General features: G+C 42.1%; 2 protein-coding genes across 6 annotated transcripts in view; one reads left to right on the top strand and one right to left on the bottom strand.

Moving 5' to 3' along the window:
* The first annotated feature begins 3555 nt into the window (after positions 1-3555).
* LOC117741529 (uncharacterized membrane protein C3orf80) lies at positions 3556-4635 on the top strand. Its single transcript, XM_034548615.1, has one exon. The coding sequence runs from the start codon at positions 3843-3845 to the stop codon at positions 4500-4502; it is 660 nt and encodes a 219-aa protein (XP_034404506.1). The 5' UTR covers positions 3556-3842; the 3' UTR covers positions 4503-4635.
* Positions 4636-7832: 3197 nt separating this feature from the next.
* The window catches only part of ift80 (intraflagellar transport 80 homolog (Chlamydomonas)), a 41413-nt gene continuing 30463 nt past the window's right edge, over positions 7833-18782 (bottom strand). For 3 of the 5 annotated variants that reach the window (XM_034548691.1, XM_034548692.1, XM_034548693.1), the window contains exons 10-20: positions 17160-17278; positions 16457-16531; positions 15660-15823; positions 15514-15578; positions 13281-13416; positions 13012-13159; positions 12009-12180; positions 10445-10534; positions 9345-9517; positions 9044-9167; positions 7833-8565 (exon numbers count right to left, since the gene is read on the bottom strand). In XM_034548691.1, coding sequence (XP_034404582.1) covers positions 8455-8565; positions 9044-9167; positions 9345-9517; positions 10445-10534; positions 12009-12180; positions 13012-13159; positions 13281-13416; positions 15514-15578; positions 15660-15823; positions 16457-16531; positions 17160-17278 — 1377 coding nt within the window. In that variant the 3' untranslated portion in view covers positions 7833-8454. The remainder of the gene's footprint in view (positions 8566-9043; positions 9168-9344; positions 9518-10444; positions 10535-12008; positions 12181-13011; positions 13160-13280; positions 13417-15513; positions 15579-15659; positions 15824-16456; positions 16532-17159; positions 17279-18782) is intronic. The other 2 variants (XM_034548694.1, XM_034548695.1) reach the window with 1 other exon arrangement.

The raw sequence follows: 18782 nt of genomic DNA, 5'->3' as shown, positions 1-18782 counted from the left end.
GCCAGATGTGAACACATCCACGCTTGCTCAGTCGAGTTCTGAGGCCAAGCACAAAGTTTACACCACGCCGTGTTTTAAATGAAGTCTGTCCCGTGACATCACATGTCCTCCCTTCTCACTTCCATTTGCCCTCTCTAATGCATATCGTCCTGTGACGCAAAAAAGGGAAAACACTTTACAAAGACATCGACGCTAAAACATAAATATGGTTTCCCCATACTCTCACCAAACACACAATCTTGTACACTTGAAAACCTCTGAGCCAGCACAGCGATAAGATTAGAGGAAGTACGTGGGTGTGAAATAGTTGTGGTGTGGGACTTTCTGAATTGACATAATCTACACTGACTGCAGGCCCTGCTTTTTATTAGCGTTCAAGCTGATTGGAAGACCCTGAGCACACCCACACAAGTATCCTGTGATTCTGGGCTTGGAACTGAACAGATACAGTATTTACACAAACACACACATTGAACATGCAATACCTGTGCATTAGTCTGCAAATTCAGACGTAACTATGCTGACACGTACTTTCACAGCAGAGCCGATGTGTGACACTGCTCTGCGACTCTACACTGTATCCCATCATGTAAAGATCAGATTGCTTCCTTCAATACAGTCAGTCGAGAAGCTGCAGAGGCTGAAGTTGGTCTGAGGGCATTAACCCTGAGGTTGTGATCCAGAACAAAGCTCGACAAGGCTCTCTTTGTTTCATAATTAATGCAAACGCCGATAACCGTGACATTGACAGTTGGGTGGTCCGTACATCAACGTCTCTGATACATGAAAATGAACGCTGCCATTCATCAATGCACAGGGCTAATGGAATCTATACAACTGAATTATTAAGCACAACACAGGAGATCTTTGTACCAGATTAATGGGAGCATACAAATAATGGAAAAAATTACCACACGCTTTCGCGATACAAGAGTTTGCTATTTTGTCTGTTAGTGCAAGAGAAGCAAGGGTGCCCTTTGTGTTGCTGCTGTTATCAGATGTGTTGTGTTTATCGTCTACATCGGTCTACCAGCATCTAGCTCTCTGCCTCTCTCTGCATCGAGCAATCACAGGTCTCAAGAAGTCCCCTTATACACATTGAGAGAAAAACAGAACATAGTTAAACATAGATATAGTTGGTCTCCAATTAGTGTGATGCGTTTGCTGAGAGCTGCTCCAAGATGGATGGAGAACAGAAAAAGGGGCGGCGGGGGATGAAATGCGAATTTATTCAATCAATCTTAATCACACAAGAACAGCACTTTGTGGAGGGTTACAGTGTACGAAGGGAAAAGAGGCAGGATGTGGTGGGTAAGAAATAGATTTGAAGAGGAGAACTAGTCAGAAAGAGAAGACAAATAAGAGAGCAAAATGATGAGAGTATATTTTAATATATTGTCATTGAATCCTTGTGATAAGGGGGAAAAATGTAAATCAAAATCATTTTTCTGCAGTTCTTTGTAAATGTTATTATATTAACGTAATTGCTTAGATGGTTAGATTTGGATGTGATTAAAAAGTGTGACGGTAAAAATATGTGTTTCTGTGGACTGGTTCAAGGAAAGAGCAGCAGGGAGGATGAGGACAGATGACCATATGTCTTATCGAAACTAAGACACTCTCCTCTTTGTCCTGCTATCAGTTCCTTATCCAAGACATTCACATATTCCTTCTCTGTTGTCATTTGGGGGCCATGGAGGGGGTGCATATGCTTGTATAAATCACAATGTAACACAATGTATTAACGGAAGAACCTCTGATAGCTTACCGAGTGTGGCTGTTGAACGTTCTCCCAGCTTGTAAGCTTATTAAACTGAAGGACAACTTTGATTCCTTTGAAGACTCTGTTTGTTACAATTGAATATTTGAACCACAACCCTCCTCCTGAACAAACATAGAAATCTTCCACCACAAAAGTCAAATGGTCTAAAGTTTTCCTTCTCTACTGTGGAGCATCTTTCCCGGAACTGTGTGATCAGAAACAACAGTTGTTCCCTATGCATGGCAATAAGATCTCGCTATTGCTCAGCAGAATAGCAGAAGTGCTGGGAAAGCCCTTATAATAAAGGAACAGAAAAGGGTTCCTCTCAGAGCCACTGTCCACGCGCTATCGATTGTGTATTTGTTTATTTGGTTAGAAAAGTGCCCTGAGATCATGTTTCCCTAATCGAGGCAGATTACAGAAAGAAATACGATGCTGTTTAAATTAGGTTGCATGATGTTACCCTTCTACTGAATTTCACGTCATAATGCTCCAGTAATTAGATTTGGTGTATTGTGCATTAGGCCTCGTTAAGGAAAGAAAAGAATACGACTATTAGTGACAAAGAGTAACATGGAGACAGCAGGGGTGAAATGTTCCTGTAGTTTAAAAGGGTCCCCCACATGATTTACACCATGAGGACTTGACGGCAGACTGTCGAGGCCAGAGCTCATCACTAAGATACAGTATATCTTAGAGATAACAAGCTATAGTCTTTATTATTCTGCCTTTATATCATAAATCCTATTTATATCCAATAAGGACATACGGCTTTGAACGTGACCTTGGTCACGCCATATAACACTGTAGAAAGGTATTCACATAGTCACTGTTTCCACACAGCTTACTGAGTCATCATTGTTGGATGTTATCCAAAGAGACATCTTTAGTGTAAATTAACACATTGGGCATTTAAACTGGGGATTTAGTTTTATGGTTACGTTCTTCAATACTGAAGACACATGGTCCTCTGGGGTGATTCTGGACTAATGTGAATCCAGACACTCTGCTAATGGGGGGCCATTACAACCAACACTGCAAGAAGTATCCATTTTCTATGCGAGGGGTAGATCTGTTGGCGCTGTATCAGGGGCAGTCCCCCTCACTGGTTAAAAGCAAGGTTCAGTCTTTTGGGGGCGATGGATCATAAAGTGGATCCTTGAGTAGATTTACATGAGTACTGTGTACAAATTCGACTTTCTTGTTCAAAGAATCATTCCTAGATAATATGAGGTGTTACAGATTTAACTACCACACAATACATACCATAGTTAAGTTTATACATCCACCTCCACCAACTGCAACATGGAAAATGTTACTGTACACATTAGTAATATAGGGGTCTAATCTAATATTTAATAACAAGTAACTAAAAGTAACTCTCTGGGATGTTTTTCCTGCATTATGAGTACTTTCACTTTTGAAACTTTACGTAAAATGTGCTTATACTTTTACATATAAATATTGTTTTAGGAGGTGCAGAGTGTTTGCCTGTAATACATTGTTTCTATATTGCAGTATTGTGGTGTAAAGGATCTCTAGTTTACTGCAGAATGGTGACGAGACACAAGGATTCCTCTCCCATCTGTGGTTGTCATTCCTCCACATGTGTAGGATCTCCTACGGAATATAAATCGCGGGGCTCTACAGCAACCATTGCATTTAATGAGAGATAGTTATTAATAATAAATAGTTGGGGTCGCGAGTCTCTAGAGCAGAGACAGTTCCGGGAAGGTTGAATGTGACCACGTCAAATAACGGGGACCATATCTGTTGCACTGATATGAGGACCTCTGGGCTGATGACGACAATGTCTTCACGTAATAGCGATGAAAGATTATTCATGATTTCTCACAACTACTCCCTTCTCGTCACTCCTGTTGCCCACACGACAGCATGCAGGTCGTCCTCGGCGAGGTGGCACCTGCTGAGAGATGAGACTGGTCGAGATGATTAGTGCACAGCTGGAAGTAAAGGCGGACCTGTAACACCTGAACGGACTCTTAACCGCGCGACATCGCACGCACGCAAGCACGCACGAGCGACGCGACACGCACTTTCCACCCGGGGAGATCCAGAAATGATGTCCCGTCTGCCGGGCAGCGGCAGGACAACGTGCGGGACCACTGGCACCTTTTTGTCGGCTTGTCTGGTCTCCGCGTGTCAAGCCCTTCGGAATTGCGGGGAGGTCCAGTGCAGCGATGGCCACCAGTGCTGCCCGCCCATCGTCACTGGGAACGGCAGCGCCAGCTCCGCCGTGCGCTGCTGCAAGCTCCCCATCCACATATTCTTCGACAACGTTGGCTGGTTCACGCGGAAGCTGTCGGGCATCCTGATCCTGTTGCTGCTTTTTGCCATGGGCTACTTCATTCAGCGGATCATCTGCCCGCGGCCCCGCCGCCACCCAAACAATGACCGCAGCGAGGAGCCCTCCCTCTTTCACGGGCACGCGTCGGTGTCCCAGGACTCCCTACTGGACCGGTACCCCGAATACAGCCTCGGGGACTTCGCCTCTCCGAACCTGCCAGCATACGATGAGGTCAAAAATTTGCCCACGTATGAGGAAAGCATGCAGGAGATGCACAGAGACCGGTCCGATGATAACTTGCTGTCGGGAAGCGAGAGGGGTGGCGAGGGCAGGGGGAGAGCGGCCGGACCGAGAGCCGGAGACCCGAGACGGGATGTCCTGGAGGTATCAGGACCGCAGCACAGCCCGAGGACATGTCGGAACTCTGTCTGAGATTGGGACCAGCCACAGAGACAATGAGGCATTCTTATTTTAATAGAATCAGGGGCATTATCTTGCAGAGATATACACTGAAGTGCAATTGTAATCCTGAATGTTAAGAATAAAGGAGGAGGCTGAGAAAATGCACGTGTTTTGTAAGATTATAGCGGATTACTCGCTTTTTGTATGCAAATGACCGCTTGGGTTAAGTAAAGGAGATTATGAAGAAGGCGACGGCGGCTGGAATGGGCGCTCTTTGTGAGAAGGACAGCTAATTTGGCTCCGGTACAATCGCATTAAGTTTTACTTAAGCACCTCAATTTAAAGTGGCACCGTGAGACAGTTTTCCTTCTGTCAAATGCTCGTCCTTTCTTAGTCCTAATGCTAAGTATTCTGCTGGACCTGAAATAGCTACTTTTCTTTTATTTATTCCTTATTGCATTTGCATCCAAAAAGGAAGAATATGTATACATGTTCTCAGTAACCTGCAATGTGGGCCGAGGGAGGGAAGGGATGAATATCAATTGGAATACTTTCTGTAGCACACATTTGTGTTTATCAGCCAGCTTTAGGGCCAGTTCATTTGACGTCTTATCAGTATGAAAGCAGTACTTTTCCAAACGGACTCACACACATGCACATAAACACATCAGTGGGGGCTGACAGATGAGCATGTTATCAGTGGCCTGAGCCATGGCTGATATGCCTACTGCAAAAGCTGTAGCCACAGAAGAGAAATGCTATTTAAAAAAATGCTGGGATCCTGGGAGCCTTGCTGCCCGAAGCTACATGTATCAGTGACTCCCAGGTTCTGAATTCAGTAAAAGCAAAGGTATATTTTACAGCTAGCATACTGATATGGCTTAAACTGCTATATACAAAGTTGTGATTTAATGATAACACATCAGGCAACATCACAAGCAGAAGGCAGCGAAGACAAAGGGACATCTAACAGGAAACAAGGGTGGGACAAAGGCAGTTATCTATTTGTTCTGGAAGTTGTCTTATAATACCTAAAAGTCTACTTGTATGTTTACCTTATGTATGTAACCGCGCCCTGTTAATTTAATTTAAAAAGTCTTTTTTTGATGAAAACCAAGCTGACAACACACACACCGCATTACACCAGGCGTAATGGCCTATTTACCTGGATTAACGCTAAAGTTGTATTAGCTTTCAACTTTCTCATTATGTTACGATATTCAAAAAAAGCATTTGTCAGTCACTTTATGTCGACATTAACTGGGTGCGTGGTAAACAGTCACGCTTGCCATATCCTCTCTCCAGAACAGACTTAAAGCAATGTTAGCAGTTTAACCATTAATACAGGCATTGGATCAAAGGACTGTTATTCACCACAATAAGTCAAACTTAAATTTTGTGCAGGTTTAGCTAAAAAATATGGAAGATGTTGTTGTTAAAGCATCCGTATCTGCAAACTTTACAATTAGAGACCTTGAGCTCCTCAATGAGTGTGATTGTGGTGACTTGTGTAATCCAATAGTGCCAGACCATGATGGTAGAGCCAATGTGAGCACTGATGGCTTTCCTTTCCAGAGGGATATTTGTGGGTGGCTCGAGTTTGCACTTAAAAGCATTGAATGCATGCTCAAAACCCACTGATGGGTAGATGAGGTTGAGTATGTGACCTACGATGCAATAAGCCATATATATATATAGTGCTACTGAAACCATAAGAGGTGTGAATGTTGTGCTCTACTTTGTCCTTCACAGTCCTTGCAGTTCATTGTAAACAAGCTCAAATATCTGAGCTGTAACAGTGGTTTTGGGGGCAGAGGGCATAACCAGTTTCCAACAGTTCCCAGCATGAAACATTAATCATGTAAAGCACCCCTGGCAGGGGAGAGGACAGTGATACAGTGGCGTTTCTTTTCCTGAAAATCCACATTACAAATCCCAACATATATATTTGTGCACAAACATATACAGAGACAAGGACAGACACACAGTACACACACACTCACTCACTCACTCACAAGCGACATCAGAAAGTGCGTCAATGATCCAGTTATTGTATTGCTCACTGGACCAAAGAAAGGATCAACTATAAAGGTCAAATCAATAAGCACTATCCTCCTCATAAATTCTATATTATATCCGGGAAGTGTATTTTTAGGGCAGCTACATTGTTTGGTCGTCAATCTAATATGAGAACTTGCAAGTCATTGAATATTAAGCTCTGTGGTGAAATAAAACTACAGTATCTATTTGGCATTTGGTGCAGAGTAGTTTACAAAATATGAAATATTATAGACTGTTTATTCTTCAAAAGTGTCTGGGAAAAAAAGTGTAGAATACACAACACCGGTTAAGTAAATACATATTTTGATCATGACCAACATCAGATGGAGTCTGCAATGTATACTGAATGAGCGTTATTCATTTATATTTTTCAGTGCGTGTGGCCTCTCTCAGGGTAATGCATGTGAAACCTGACTCCTCGCTGATAAGTCTTTTCATAGATTAATGGTGTTTGGTCTAGCCAATGATTTTTCACACAGTGAGTAGGCTGAGAAGAAAGCGGATGCAGGAAGTAAAATACGAGTAAAACAGCGAGTCAGAGAGAGACGTAGGCAAGAAGCAGCTAAAAGTGGTGCCGAGAAAAAACGGCTTCCATTTAATCTGACGTTTCATCTGTGGCCACTCAGTTTCAGGGATTGTGACGATCAATTAGAACAGTTTCTGTCCACATCATCTTGATATAGTTGAGCAGTTTTTTTTGTTGAAGAGCCCTGAGACAGATCTTCTCCCTCATACGTCCCACATGGGTCACTCAACGAGATGGATAGGCTATAATGGTCCACTGATGTACTGGCCCTCCGCCAGCCAGGGGGTGGAGCTGCATGGCAAGCATTTGGTTTCACACCTCAGCAGAAAGGGAAATGCAAGAATAACTCAAAGAGAAGCACATATTGGACTCTAAAACATGCATGCACCCAGAAATACCTCTGGTGCCAATGAACAACGTTGGCACCAGAGGAACTGTCTCTGCTCTAGAGACTCGCGACCCCAACTATTTATTATTAATAACTATCTCTCATTAAATGCAATGGTTGCTGTAGAGCCCCGCGATTTATATTCCGTAGGAGATCCTACACATGTGGAGGAATGACAACCACAGATGGGAGAGGAATCCTTGTGTCTCGTCACCATTCTGCAGTAAACTAGAGATCCTTTACACCACAATACTGCAATATAGAAGAGCAGCTTTGACAAACATGTCAAAGCTGCTCTTTGATCTTTGTATAAAACCTGTGAAACATCCCCACTTTCAATGAATACAAAAATATAGACCGTAAGGAAAAAGAGAAAATTCTGGATGAATATATACAGTATTTTAATCAGTTTTATTAACATTAATTTTAGTGTTTACAGAAGGAAAATGGTTGAATAAATAAAATGTAAAAATATCTATCCATACGAAAAACAAAGTCAAACATCAGTGACAAAAAACAGAGCAATACATTTGTGCATAACTGAGCATTTCAAGTTAATTTGGACGAATAGAAAAAGATAATAATCAACTTAGAACTTGACACTCTAAAATCACTGAGAAGCCAATAAGAGAGAAAGGCCATAATGGTGTTAAACAAGTAGTATTAATAGACACTCTTCTAGTTAAATAATCCACCCCCCGTAAAAGAATGGCACAAACAATGTTGTGCAAATGTTTTACATTACACGGCATATGCCCCAAGATTGATGTGTAAAAGTCAAGTGTCATATTCTTCATGGTCTTCTTATCTTCACATCTCCAAATGTTCCCTTTTTGTTTTTACTTGAAATTAATGTACTTTCAACTAATGGTAGCCATTTTACCTAAAGTACAGGCATTTTTATTACTTTGAGGCCGAGCCAAACTACTTAATATTCACCAAATGTCAAAAACACATGGGAATCATTTTCTGCAAAGCGGATGTTTTAGAGAAAGATCCCCTGAACGTTAACGTCGGGTGACCAAGCTGCTTCTCACAGAGGCGTTTGCAGCTTTCTCTCTCTCTTTAGCCAACTCCATATCTATCTTCGCCTGGATTTTCTCCCAGTCAACCTCAACCTGGCAGAGAGATAGAAAGATTAGAAGAAATGAATAAAATACTGTAGTTTGTGACAACACACAGCTTCTAAATAAGTCACATTACTTAAGGCGCGTATTGCATTGGACGCTTGAAAAGTCTGGCATGCTTTAATTTGTTTCCCCTCCTGATCAGACTGAGGGATCCTTTGCAGCAAGAGGCACCCCACTAGTGCTTCTCCAAGATTAAACATCTCTGGCAGTAGACACACCAACAACAACTTCTAGGATTTTCGAAATTTTTGGCTTCAATCTGCAGCCTCTTCCGATTGGACAGCAGAGAAAAAGCCTAAGTGACGGGTGTTCATCCCCTCAAGAGTTAACCATTTTCAACTGAAAGCAATCAAGAGTGTATAAGCAAAGCGTAAAATGTTAAGAATCTCTAAAAAAAGAAGACACCCACTACTGCCATTAAAATGCTCCCAGTGTGATTGCCGCCTAAATCAATGTCCTAACTTACCCCTTCAGCGTACTGCAGGAAACTCTTATTTGTCTCCTTCCTGCCAAATTTCTGTAGGAACTTCCCTCTATAGGCCAGCACAGTGTCCACATGTGTCTTGTGTTTAAGTGCCAGCTCCAATGCCCTGGACACAAGATGACAAGGTGCAGATAACGAACATGCTTCACCGGAACTCTCACTCAAACATTATTCTGAAGCGAGGCTGAGTACGAGCGTCCTCCAAACGACTTGTACTTTCCCTCTCCTTCCAGCCGTTACCTTGTACACACATTCACCCATTCACCCTCACACCGAGTTGTACCTCTCCCAGTTGAAGAGGTCAATGCTGACTCGTATGGCTTGGTAGATGAGACCAGCTTGTAACAGTGTGGCCTCAGCCTCCTGGACCTGACCGCTGAACATCAGCATGTGGGCCAAAGACGACTCCTTAGAGGGCTGCTCCTTTATAAAGTTGATGTACTGCACCCTCGGTAACTGAAAGAGGGATTATGAATGATACTGTTGAGTTGTAGTGGATTTCATATACACGTGCACATGTAGATAAGAGAGGTTATGTTTTAAATTAATACAAAAAGAAAGTTATGATAATTAATTTGAGGAATATTCTGAGGAATGTATTATGAAGCATAAGAGAGGATCACTGTTTTATTATTCTGTTTGTTGATGACAAATGTAATGATTAATTGTATGATGCATGAGAATGAATGGATGTTTTATTGTTTAGACAGTAGTTAAAGGGATTCCGATTGAAACCTGAGATGTTGCTTTTATTCTGAAGGCAGGATAATAGGGTTTTATTCTGAAGGGGAACTTCCTGTCCTTGACCGGAAGTGTGAGCTTTGACCCCGCTACTTTATCGATTTGAGGCAGTCTTTGAAGTGGCCAATGGAACTAACCCTCAGGTGTGAACCTTATGTCTTATTCGCTGGTCAGCGTAGCATGCTGTGTCTCTGAAAGGTATTTGCATGAATACCTCCACTAACCAATGGGAGCTTAGCTCAGCGAATGGACTGCGAATAAAACTAATTGTAAGACGTGAATTTGGTCTCTTACGTGGTGACGCCAGACAGAAACTGTTGGCTAAGTCAGGAGACTGTGGAAGCGAAGCCATGTGAGCGCGTCCGGGCCTGGACTGTATGTATACAGATGACTCTTGTTTGTTATGATTAAATAATGATTATTATATATCTCTGGCTTCGGAGCTTCTTCTTCCAAGCACCAGGCAGCTCGAGATTCTCTGAACTTTTACAATACCTTTTAATTGGCCTCTTTGCCTTGCTTCTGTCAAAATCATTGTTTCAGTTAAAGCAAGTGTGTGTGTGTGTGTGTGTACTTGTGTTGGAAGACCTGGCTAAACAAAAAGTGTGATCAATTGAATTGGCCCTTAACTAATTCCCTTACCTCTCCAATGGCAGCATAGGCCATCTTTGCTGTCGTCAACTCTCGGTTTGCCATTGCCATACCAGCAAGACATGCCCACAAAGATTGGTCCTACAGATGTTGGGAGCAGAGGTATTTTTAGATGACAATATCTCACCATCTGACACAAGTTGTTGCTTGCATATTGGTTATCTAGCTAAGCAGGACCCTAATTATCTGAACATATGACATTTTTATTTAACCGTGTGTAAAATGTTTTATTTAAAAAGCAACGTCATTTCCAGCTAGCAGAGATTAAGAAAGTCACTAAGCATAAGGAGGATGGCAGATTTAAAATGTGTTATAGGTGTGTGTGTGCAAGGCGACAGGGTGAGATGGTGTCTTTACAGAGCCCATTACACCCTTCATATCCTGGCAGGCGTCATTGTAGTCAGACTCGAAGCCATTAAGAAAACATGCATGACAAACACAAAAACAAACATAAACATAGACTTTTGCTGTACACAACATCAATCAGTGTAAACAAATGTGTCACCACTTTATTTCATGCAGCTGCATTTATTAAAATGAAGCCTTAACACCCAATTGGCCAACAGTTGAGCAAACTTCTCACTGTAATCACCACCGTGTACTCCCCCCTTTAATCTTTGTCCATCACTGAGACAAGCAGCCATTATCGGAAGCCTTTCAGCCACTGCCTGATGTCAGGAACTTGATCCAAAAATGACTTATCACAAATCGTCCTTTGGTGTGCCTATATAATAGTTTACTAGTTTATAAATGCAATCTACTGTATGTCATGTATGCTTTTTTTGTGTGTATGGCTATAAACTATTTCATGTGTTAACTCCTATTTGGTCAAGGCTTACTGACAATGACTGTAATTCTGGGAAAAGCTGTGCTGCCACCAAACCCTTACCAGAAGTAGAGGGGGGAGGGGTCGAGGAAAAAAGCTCTTAAAACAAGTGCCTCTCTCTCCGTCCCTTTTGTCCCACCCACTTCTTGCTACTAGCCGTCCATTTCTCCAGGGTTGTGGTTATTGCATCATTGCCCAAGTGAAGAAACAAACAACCATTCAGCGTGCGTGTGTGTGTGTGTGTGTGTGTGTGCATGCATGTGAAGAGCTTACACATGCATATAGTGGTGTGTGTATTTATGAGTGAGGTCTTTGGGGGCTAAATCCGGTAAATGGTGTCACCAGGCTAATTGAAGGCTAATTAAAGCCTGCTGGTCTGGTCCCATAAACCTGTCTACAAACTTCTTATTTCAGACTCTGTCTCGCTCTCTTTCATACATATATGCATGCGAGTGACACACACTACACAGGAGCCTGGACACTGCCAGAGCAGTAGACTGCAGGATGTGTCACACCATCTTGAGATCAATTATATAAATATAAATGTAAAATAGAAGTCAATGCAAATAAGTAGTTGCCACTGTGATTTTGTCTGGGTATCCAACATATCAAATACTATTTTGAATAGGTATACAAACACAAATATCTGATTTAATAATGATGTCACAGCAGCTTGACAATGTCCTCACTTATACACATGAACAAAGATATGCTGGTTTTCTATCTTACCTTGGCGAAGCGGCAGAGGCGCAGTGCATCCTCCCAGCGTGCTGTGGTGCTATATTCGTGCAGGAGGGCTGGGTAGGGAGCTACACTGCTGTAAACCAGTGAACCGTCTCCTTGGCGTAACGTCACCTTGGTGCCAACATAGCTCAGAATGTGGGGTGCACGGCTGAACTCACTTTAAAAGGGGACAAATACACGCACACACACGCACACACACACACGCACACACACACACACACGCGCACACACACACACACACACACACACACCAGAGTTAGTTAATACAAGTAACCAAATCCTTTAAAGTTTTGCTGTCATAGAGAAGCCATCGTAGAAGACAACAGATTGTGCTCATCAAGAATACAACAAACAACTTATTGACCAGGTAGTTTGCATACGTGTGCATGTGTGTGTCAGGATTTCTCATAAAAAGAGAAATGTGTGGCCACATATACAATTTTGCTGAACTGATATAACACATTGACAGTGCTGCTTTCGTAAATTTTTAGCCTTTTTAATTATTCAATCGCAATTACCTCTTTATATCAGGTGTTCACCATTTGCACATTGCATAAAAGCAAACATATACAATTAAATCTGGCCGCTGGAGCACCAACACAGTAAAAGCGAAAAAATAAAATAAAAGTCAAATTGAGATAGTGTGACCATAACTTGATTGATGGTGGTATGATTCAGCACTGGAAGTGTAAAAATGAACAACAACGAGCCATAAACCACTGACCAAAGGAGAGACAAGCGAAACTAGTCTGTGATCGCCTGTATAGAAAGTGCATAGCAGCTTATTTACTGAAGCTGAAGTTGAGGCCTTTTGGGCAGGAAGCATTGTACAATTTGACAGCTGCTGGCAACAAATAGTGGCGTAAGTGCTATGTGTTGTACCTCTGGAATGAGCTGGAAGGCTCCTATTTTACTCTCTGGTGAACAGTATCAGCTGTTTATGAAAAAATACCAGTATAAAAGTGGGAGAAAATGACTGCACCTCTACCTGCCATCCTTTATGTACAGTGTTTTTGGTAGCAGTTCCTTGTCGGTGAAGACAGCACTTGGGTAGTACCACACTGTGAACTGGTTGTCTTGGATTCCACACAGGATGTTAGCACCATCATTCCATGCCATACTGTGAACCATGCTACCTGCAGGACAGAGGACACACAATAATCACAATAATCACGTTCATGTTAGCGACACTTGCATGTAAAAACAAAGAGAGTCACGACACATCTTCCCAAGAGAGTTCTCTTCTTCTTGTCTCACCAATTTTGCAGATTTTGGGTTCCCGCCCAAGATGACGCACTGAGGTCAAGTAGAGATCACGGTTCTTGTCTATCAGGGCAATCTTCCTCTCAGTGGATGGGCCACACTGGTCCAGAGCTACCTCCACCACCTCCAGCTACATATGATGACGACACACAAGCACAAAGTTGACGGAATAATGGACGGACCACAAAAGATCAGGAAAGAAAAGGAACAGGAGGAAATATATATAATAAAAATAAATAACTTTTAATTTTTAAAATATAGATAAATACTTCCCTCCAGATCTCTCAGTGAATGAATAAAAAAAGGCTTCTTTTTTTTTTTGCATCGGGAGGGGCTTAACACTGTTGCACACATTGACCGAGAACATGGAGAAAGATACTTTTAAATTGACATTTTCATTTAAAATCTCTACCAGACGGAGTAGTTGATAAAAGTAAAGTTATTTGTATCCACTCAAACTGGAGTTATCGTATCACCAGAGTACTACGAGCATGAAGTACTACGAGCATGAAGTACTACGAGTATGAAGTACCACGAGCATGAAGTACCACAAGCATGAAGTACCACGAGCATGAAGTACCACGAGCATGAAGTACCACGAGCATAAAGTACTACGAGCATAAAGTACTACGAGCATAAAGTACTACGAGCATGAAGTAACGTTACTACGAGCATGAAGTACCACGAGCATGAAGTACTACGAGCATGAAGTACTACGAGCATGAAGTAAGGTTACTACGAGCATGAAGTACCACGAGCATGAAGTACCACAAACATGAAGTACTACGAGCATGAAGTACTACGAGCATGAAGTACTACGAGCATGAAGTACTACGAGCATGAAGTACCACGAGCATGAAGTACTACGAGCATGAAGTACCACGAGCATGAAGTACTACGAGCATGAAGTACCACGAGCATGAAGTACTACGAGCATGAAGTACGTCTTAAAGGCGTCACACAGCATTGATGTCACTAGCTAACCAAACCACAAGTGGAGTGAAACCTCGTCAGACTGCTTTGAATGCGGCTTGCGGGAGAACTGTGGATAAACCAACGCAGGAACAATGAACACATGAACAATGAACACATGAACAATGAACACATGAACAATGAACACATGAACAATGAACACATGAACAAAGAACACATGAACAATGAACACATGAACAATGAACACATGAACAATGAACACATGAACAATGAACACAGGAACAATGAACACATGAACAATGAACACAGGAACAATGAACACATGAACAATGAACACATGCCTCGGCCAAGTGGAGAGCAGCAGACTGCAGGCCGCTTCCTGTAGAGGAAGATGTCGGTCTGAGGAGCGTCCTGAGAATCACAACGAAAGACGGCGCGTACGAGCCTCAAGACGCACCGTCGATGTGTATGAAACGGAGCGGACTACAAAGATGGCGGCGTTACAACGGGCACCAACTGTTGCTCTCATTGGAGACGACTGGACATCGCTGGGTACCACAGTTATCTCAGAGTCACAGTTCATTATATTGATGAACTGGGAGCTGCATTCACGAGCTTTGGCTGTCATGGCAACAGAAGACAGACATGCTTCAGAAACGTGGGCGGAACATTGTATTCATGTTGCTCAGCAGTGGTCCTTTATAATAAAGTCAGAACACTTAGCGGTGACAGAAAAATGATTGCAGTGCGTTTGCCAAAGTTCTGAACAATGCAGAAAAGTTTTGGGCCACTTAAACTCACTGTTGGTACCTGTTCACTCTATATTTATCTGTCTTTGACTGAGATTCACTAAAAGGAAATCCACAGGCTGTAAAGGCTAAAAGGTCCCTGCAAAGTAAATTCCAGCTGTGTACTTTCTTTAGTGCTAGACCACTTAACGTCACTCTAACAGGGACCATAACTACTGAACAGAGACTGTAATGCTGCTCCCTGATACAAGACAAATGTTTCTTCGGGTACCTGTACTTGCAATACACTAGTTTTTAATTAATTATTGAATTTTGCGCATAATGTGATTAATCGCTGTTAATCACAGAAAAATCATGTAATCGATTAATTTTGTTTATCTTTGCCCAGCACTAATAAACATATATTAAAACACACCATTCACCCAACTATGTAACATACAATCATTTTATATTAGTAATATATCCAAATGCTGCAGCAGAAAGTCTTGACTTTCTTAATGGAGTTGGAGCACTTCCTTGTTACTGATGCACATAAGATTACACACCTTGTGAGTCAAGGGCTTGCCATCGCCAATGGCTTTCCCAGTCAGCGTGTCGAAGAGAAGGATGACTGGTGAGAAGAAACAACAAAAGAACATTGTAAAAGCACAGTCCATCCTATTTATATGATTAAAGTGGTGACAGCCTTTACCTTTTTCATCACTCTTGTCTCGGATGGCGATGGTGTCATTACTAAGCGAGACACCTTGTGCATTTAGGACGTCAGCTCTCATACCAGGGAACTTGGGGGAGGAAATCAATCTTCCCTCATAGGAGAATGTATACAACCCTGCTCCATCCACTAGCAGAACATGTCTGGGTGGGAGAGACAGGAGAATACAGTAGATGAGAGTTAAATAATGTACTGTATATCCATGATGTTATCTGTGGGTGAGTGGGATGGCAGGGAGAGGGAAGAAGGGGACCAAGTAAGGAGATATGATACATTTGAAAGAGTAAAATAATAAACACTCTTTAACAGTTAATCAATTGACACAGGCAGGCCATTTAGACATGTAATGCACACTGACACAACTTTAACTTACTCAGCAAGACTCATCAATCTCAAATGTGATTTCAGAATGGCCAATAATCTATTTATCTTTATGCAGAGTGTCAGGGTCACAGCACTTGAGTATTGCACAAAAGCTACTCCATATTAATACAATTTCCCCCAGTGGTTTCACTCTCAGCCTTACTGGATGACAAGGCCAGCTAATCTAGAGTACAGACTCTGTGTGTGTGTGTGTGTGTGTGTGTGTGCGTGTGTGCGTGTGTGTACGTGCGTGTGCGTGCGTGCGTGTGCGTGTGTGTGCGTGCGTTGTGTGTGCTTGGTTTGCTGCTTGATGAGTGATCAGTGTGGAGCAATAAAGCATTAGACAAGCTGATAGACGACTCAACAGCCTGTTCTCCCCTTTGTTGCACTGCTCCTGGAACAGAGAGACTCACTTCTCTGCTTGCAGGATGAGGCTCACTGTTCCCTCTTTCAGGTCAAAGATGAGGGGAGTATTCCAGTTCCTTGAGCTGGCACAATTAAACAGCACAAAAACACACAGTGAAATCAGTGAAAACACAAACACCTAAGAGCAAGGTGTTAAATCTGGCATAAGACCAGAGGAGACGAAACCAAGAACAGAAATAAGAACAGAGTAATGAAAGACAACTAAATGAAGGCAATGTCAATTAAGTGAGAGGAGATAAATCTACAGATAGATCATAAAGAGTGCAGTGATAAAAAATATAATATAAAAAGGACTAACACAAACAATCACTACAGAAATACAGGTAAGAGGTAAGTAAAGTAAAATTGACACTTCAGCATACAAAGAGGTCAACAGATAACATTAGCCCAGTAAGAATCCGCATTTTAGTAAGATGTGTTTTTTTTTTTCCACACCAGGCCATCTTAGTCTTTTTTTATTCTCATACAAAATATATCTAATCTACACAGTATGGAATCTCAGTATATTTCAGTTGGATCTGAAAATTATCATTAGAATTTGTTCAAGAGATGTAAAAGATGAGTATGTGTTGCACAAAATCCTGACGTAATGGGAAAATTATGAAATCATAATATGAGAATTTGCAGTCTAGTGTGAATATAAAACCAAAAGACCACAGGAGACACGCAAAGGAAGAGTGGGCTACTGACTTGTAGACATAGCACTGGAGGGAAGTGGTGACCACAAGATGACCGTATGCCAGGGAGGCTTTGATAACTCGATCTCGGAACTCCAGTACGTCCACTGCATCGTTCATCACATTCCTTACCTGAGAAAAAAGAAGGATAGGACAGTGGGGCAAAACAAAACATTACATTTCATTTTAGCTGACGCTTTTATCCAAAGCGACTTACAATCATACACCGTAGACACAGCTACGGGGAGCAATTCAGGGTTAAGTGTCTTGCTCAAGGACACATCGACTAGGGTTAGCCGGGGATCGAACCGCCGATCCTCTCATTGAAAGACTGCTAACCACTGAACCAACAGATGAGGTCACGAAAAAGATGAATCAATCTCTCAGGAATGACTAAACAGGCATCAACGGTATACTAACACTTATATATAACACTTTACATTTAAACAGGCAAACAACAAAGGGAGACACTGGCTTCCCTCACAGAGGGGTGAACACAGTCACGTACACATCGGAGTGTATTTATTCCTAATATACACAGGAAACAGTCTACAGTACGTCCAAGTGTATGTAGGGCAACTGTGGTCGGATTAAGCAGTTTTCACTGTTTCATGTTTGTTTGTGTGTGCGGTGGTTGGTACTCATATTTTCACCTGCATAGATAAATACATCCCTCCAGATCTCTCTGTGAATGAAATAAAGGGCCTTTTCCAGCACCAGGTGAAAGGTGGGGTTATTTTTACAGCTTTACAAATCTTCCTCTTCTGCTCCCTCCAGCAAGCCAAATGTACATGAAACACAACCAGGAATAAAAAACATCTGACCGCAAGGTGGTAAATTTAGCTGGCTGATTCACAAACCACTGGCAGATGTGCACTTTTAAAGAGGACTGCAAGGAGGAGAGGGGGAGGAGGGAGACAGAAAAGTGCCTGCAAGGCTGAAAATAAATGGCTGATGACCCGACTTTGTTTGGTTTACACAAACTACACTTGGTAAAGATGTCTACAGCAAATGAGTGCACATGTGTGTAGGCACACGTGTATGTGCGTGACCTTGTTTCTGTAGGTGTGCATGTGTGTATATGTACATTTGGGTGTGTTAACCGCATGTAAACGCTACCTTGTGGTTAGCATGAGTTTAAACAGTAGAGAATGGTGGAGCAAGAGAGGCAGCTAGACAGGCTGGTCATTGTCATTGCACGGCTGCACACTGGCACACAGGGAGGGTCCTACTTTAATATACGGCCACAGCTAGCCAAGGCCAGGGAAGCATTTGCTCCTCTACGGAGCATATTCACTCACCTCTTTGCAGTCTGCACATGGCATTTCAGTACTTTTCAATTCTTTTGTTATGCTGACATAATCAGTTGTCCTCACAGACACACAGTTGTTGTGGTATTTGTTTGAAAACCCTTGACGTGTAAAACCACAACTTTTATGACAGACCAAGAATCAAAATGGACTTCTAGCATGACCATTTGCATATGCATATAACTGCACCATATGTTTAGCTAAAATCTCTTTCTGCCATGTTTTGTATTATATCGGTCTTTATCACTTATTTTGTTTCATCAAACAAACTAAAATGTAAGAATGACTTGAGTCACTGAGACCCTCGACAAGACTAAATCGACTTT

This window comes from Cyclopterus lumpus, chromosome 13 (assembly GCF_009769545.1).
Source record: "Cyclopterus lumpus isolate fCycLum1 chromosome 13, fCycLum1.pri, whole genome shotgun sequence".
Lineage (NCBI taxonomy): Eukaryota > Metazoa > Chordata > Actinopteri > Perciformes > Cyclopteridae > Cyclopterus > Cyclopterus lumpus.
The sequence above is the reverse complement of the archived record's forward strand: the minus strand, read 5'-3'. Positions and strand labels throughout refer to the sequence as shown.

Excerpts from the sequence above, each read along its gene's own strand:
- LOC117741529 (XM_034548615.1), top strand. The coding sequence starts at position 3,843 with ATGATGTCCCGTCTGCCGGGCAGCGGCAGGACAACGTGCGGGACCACT.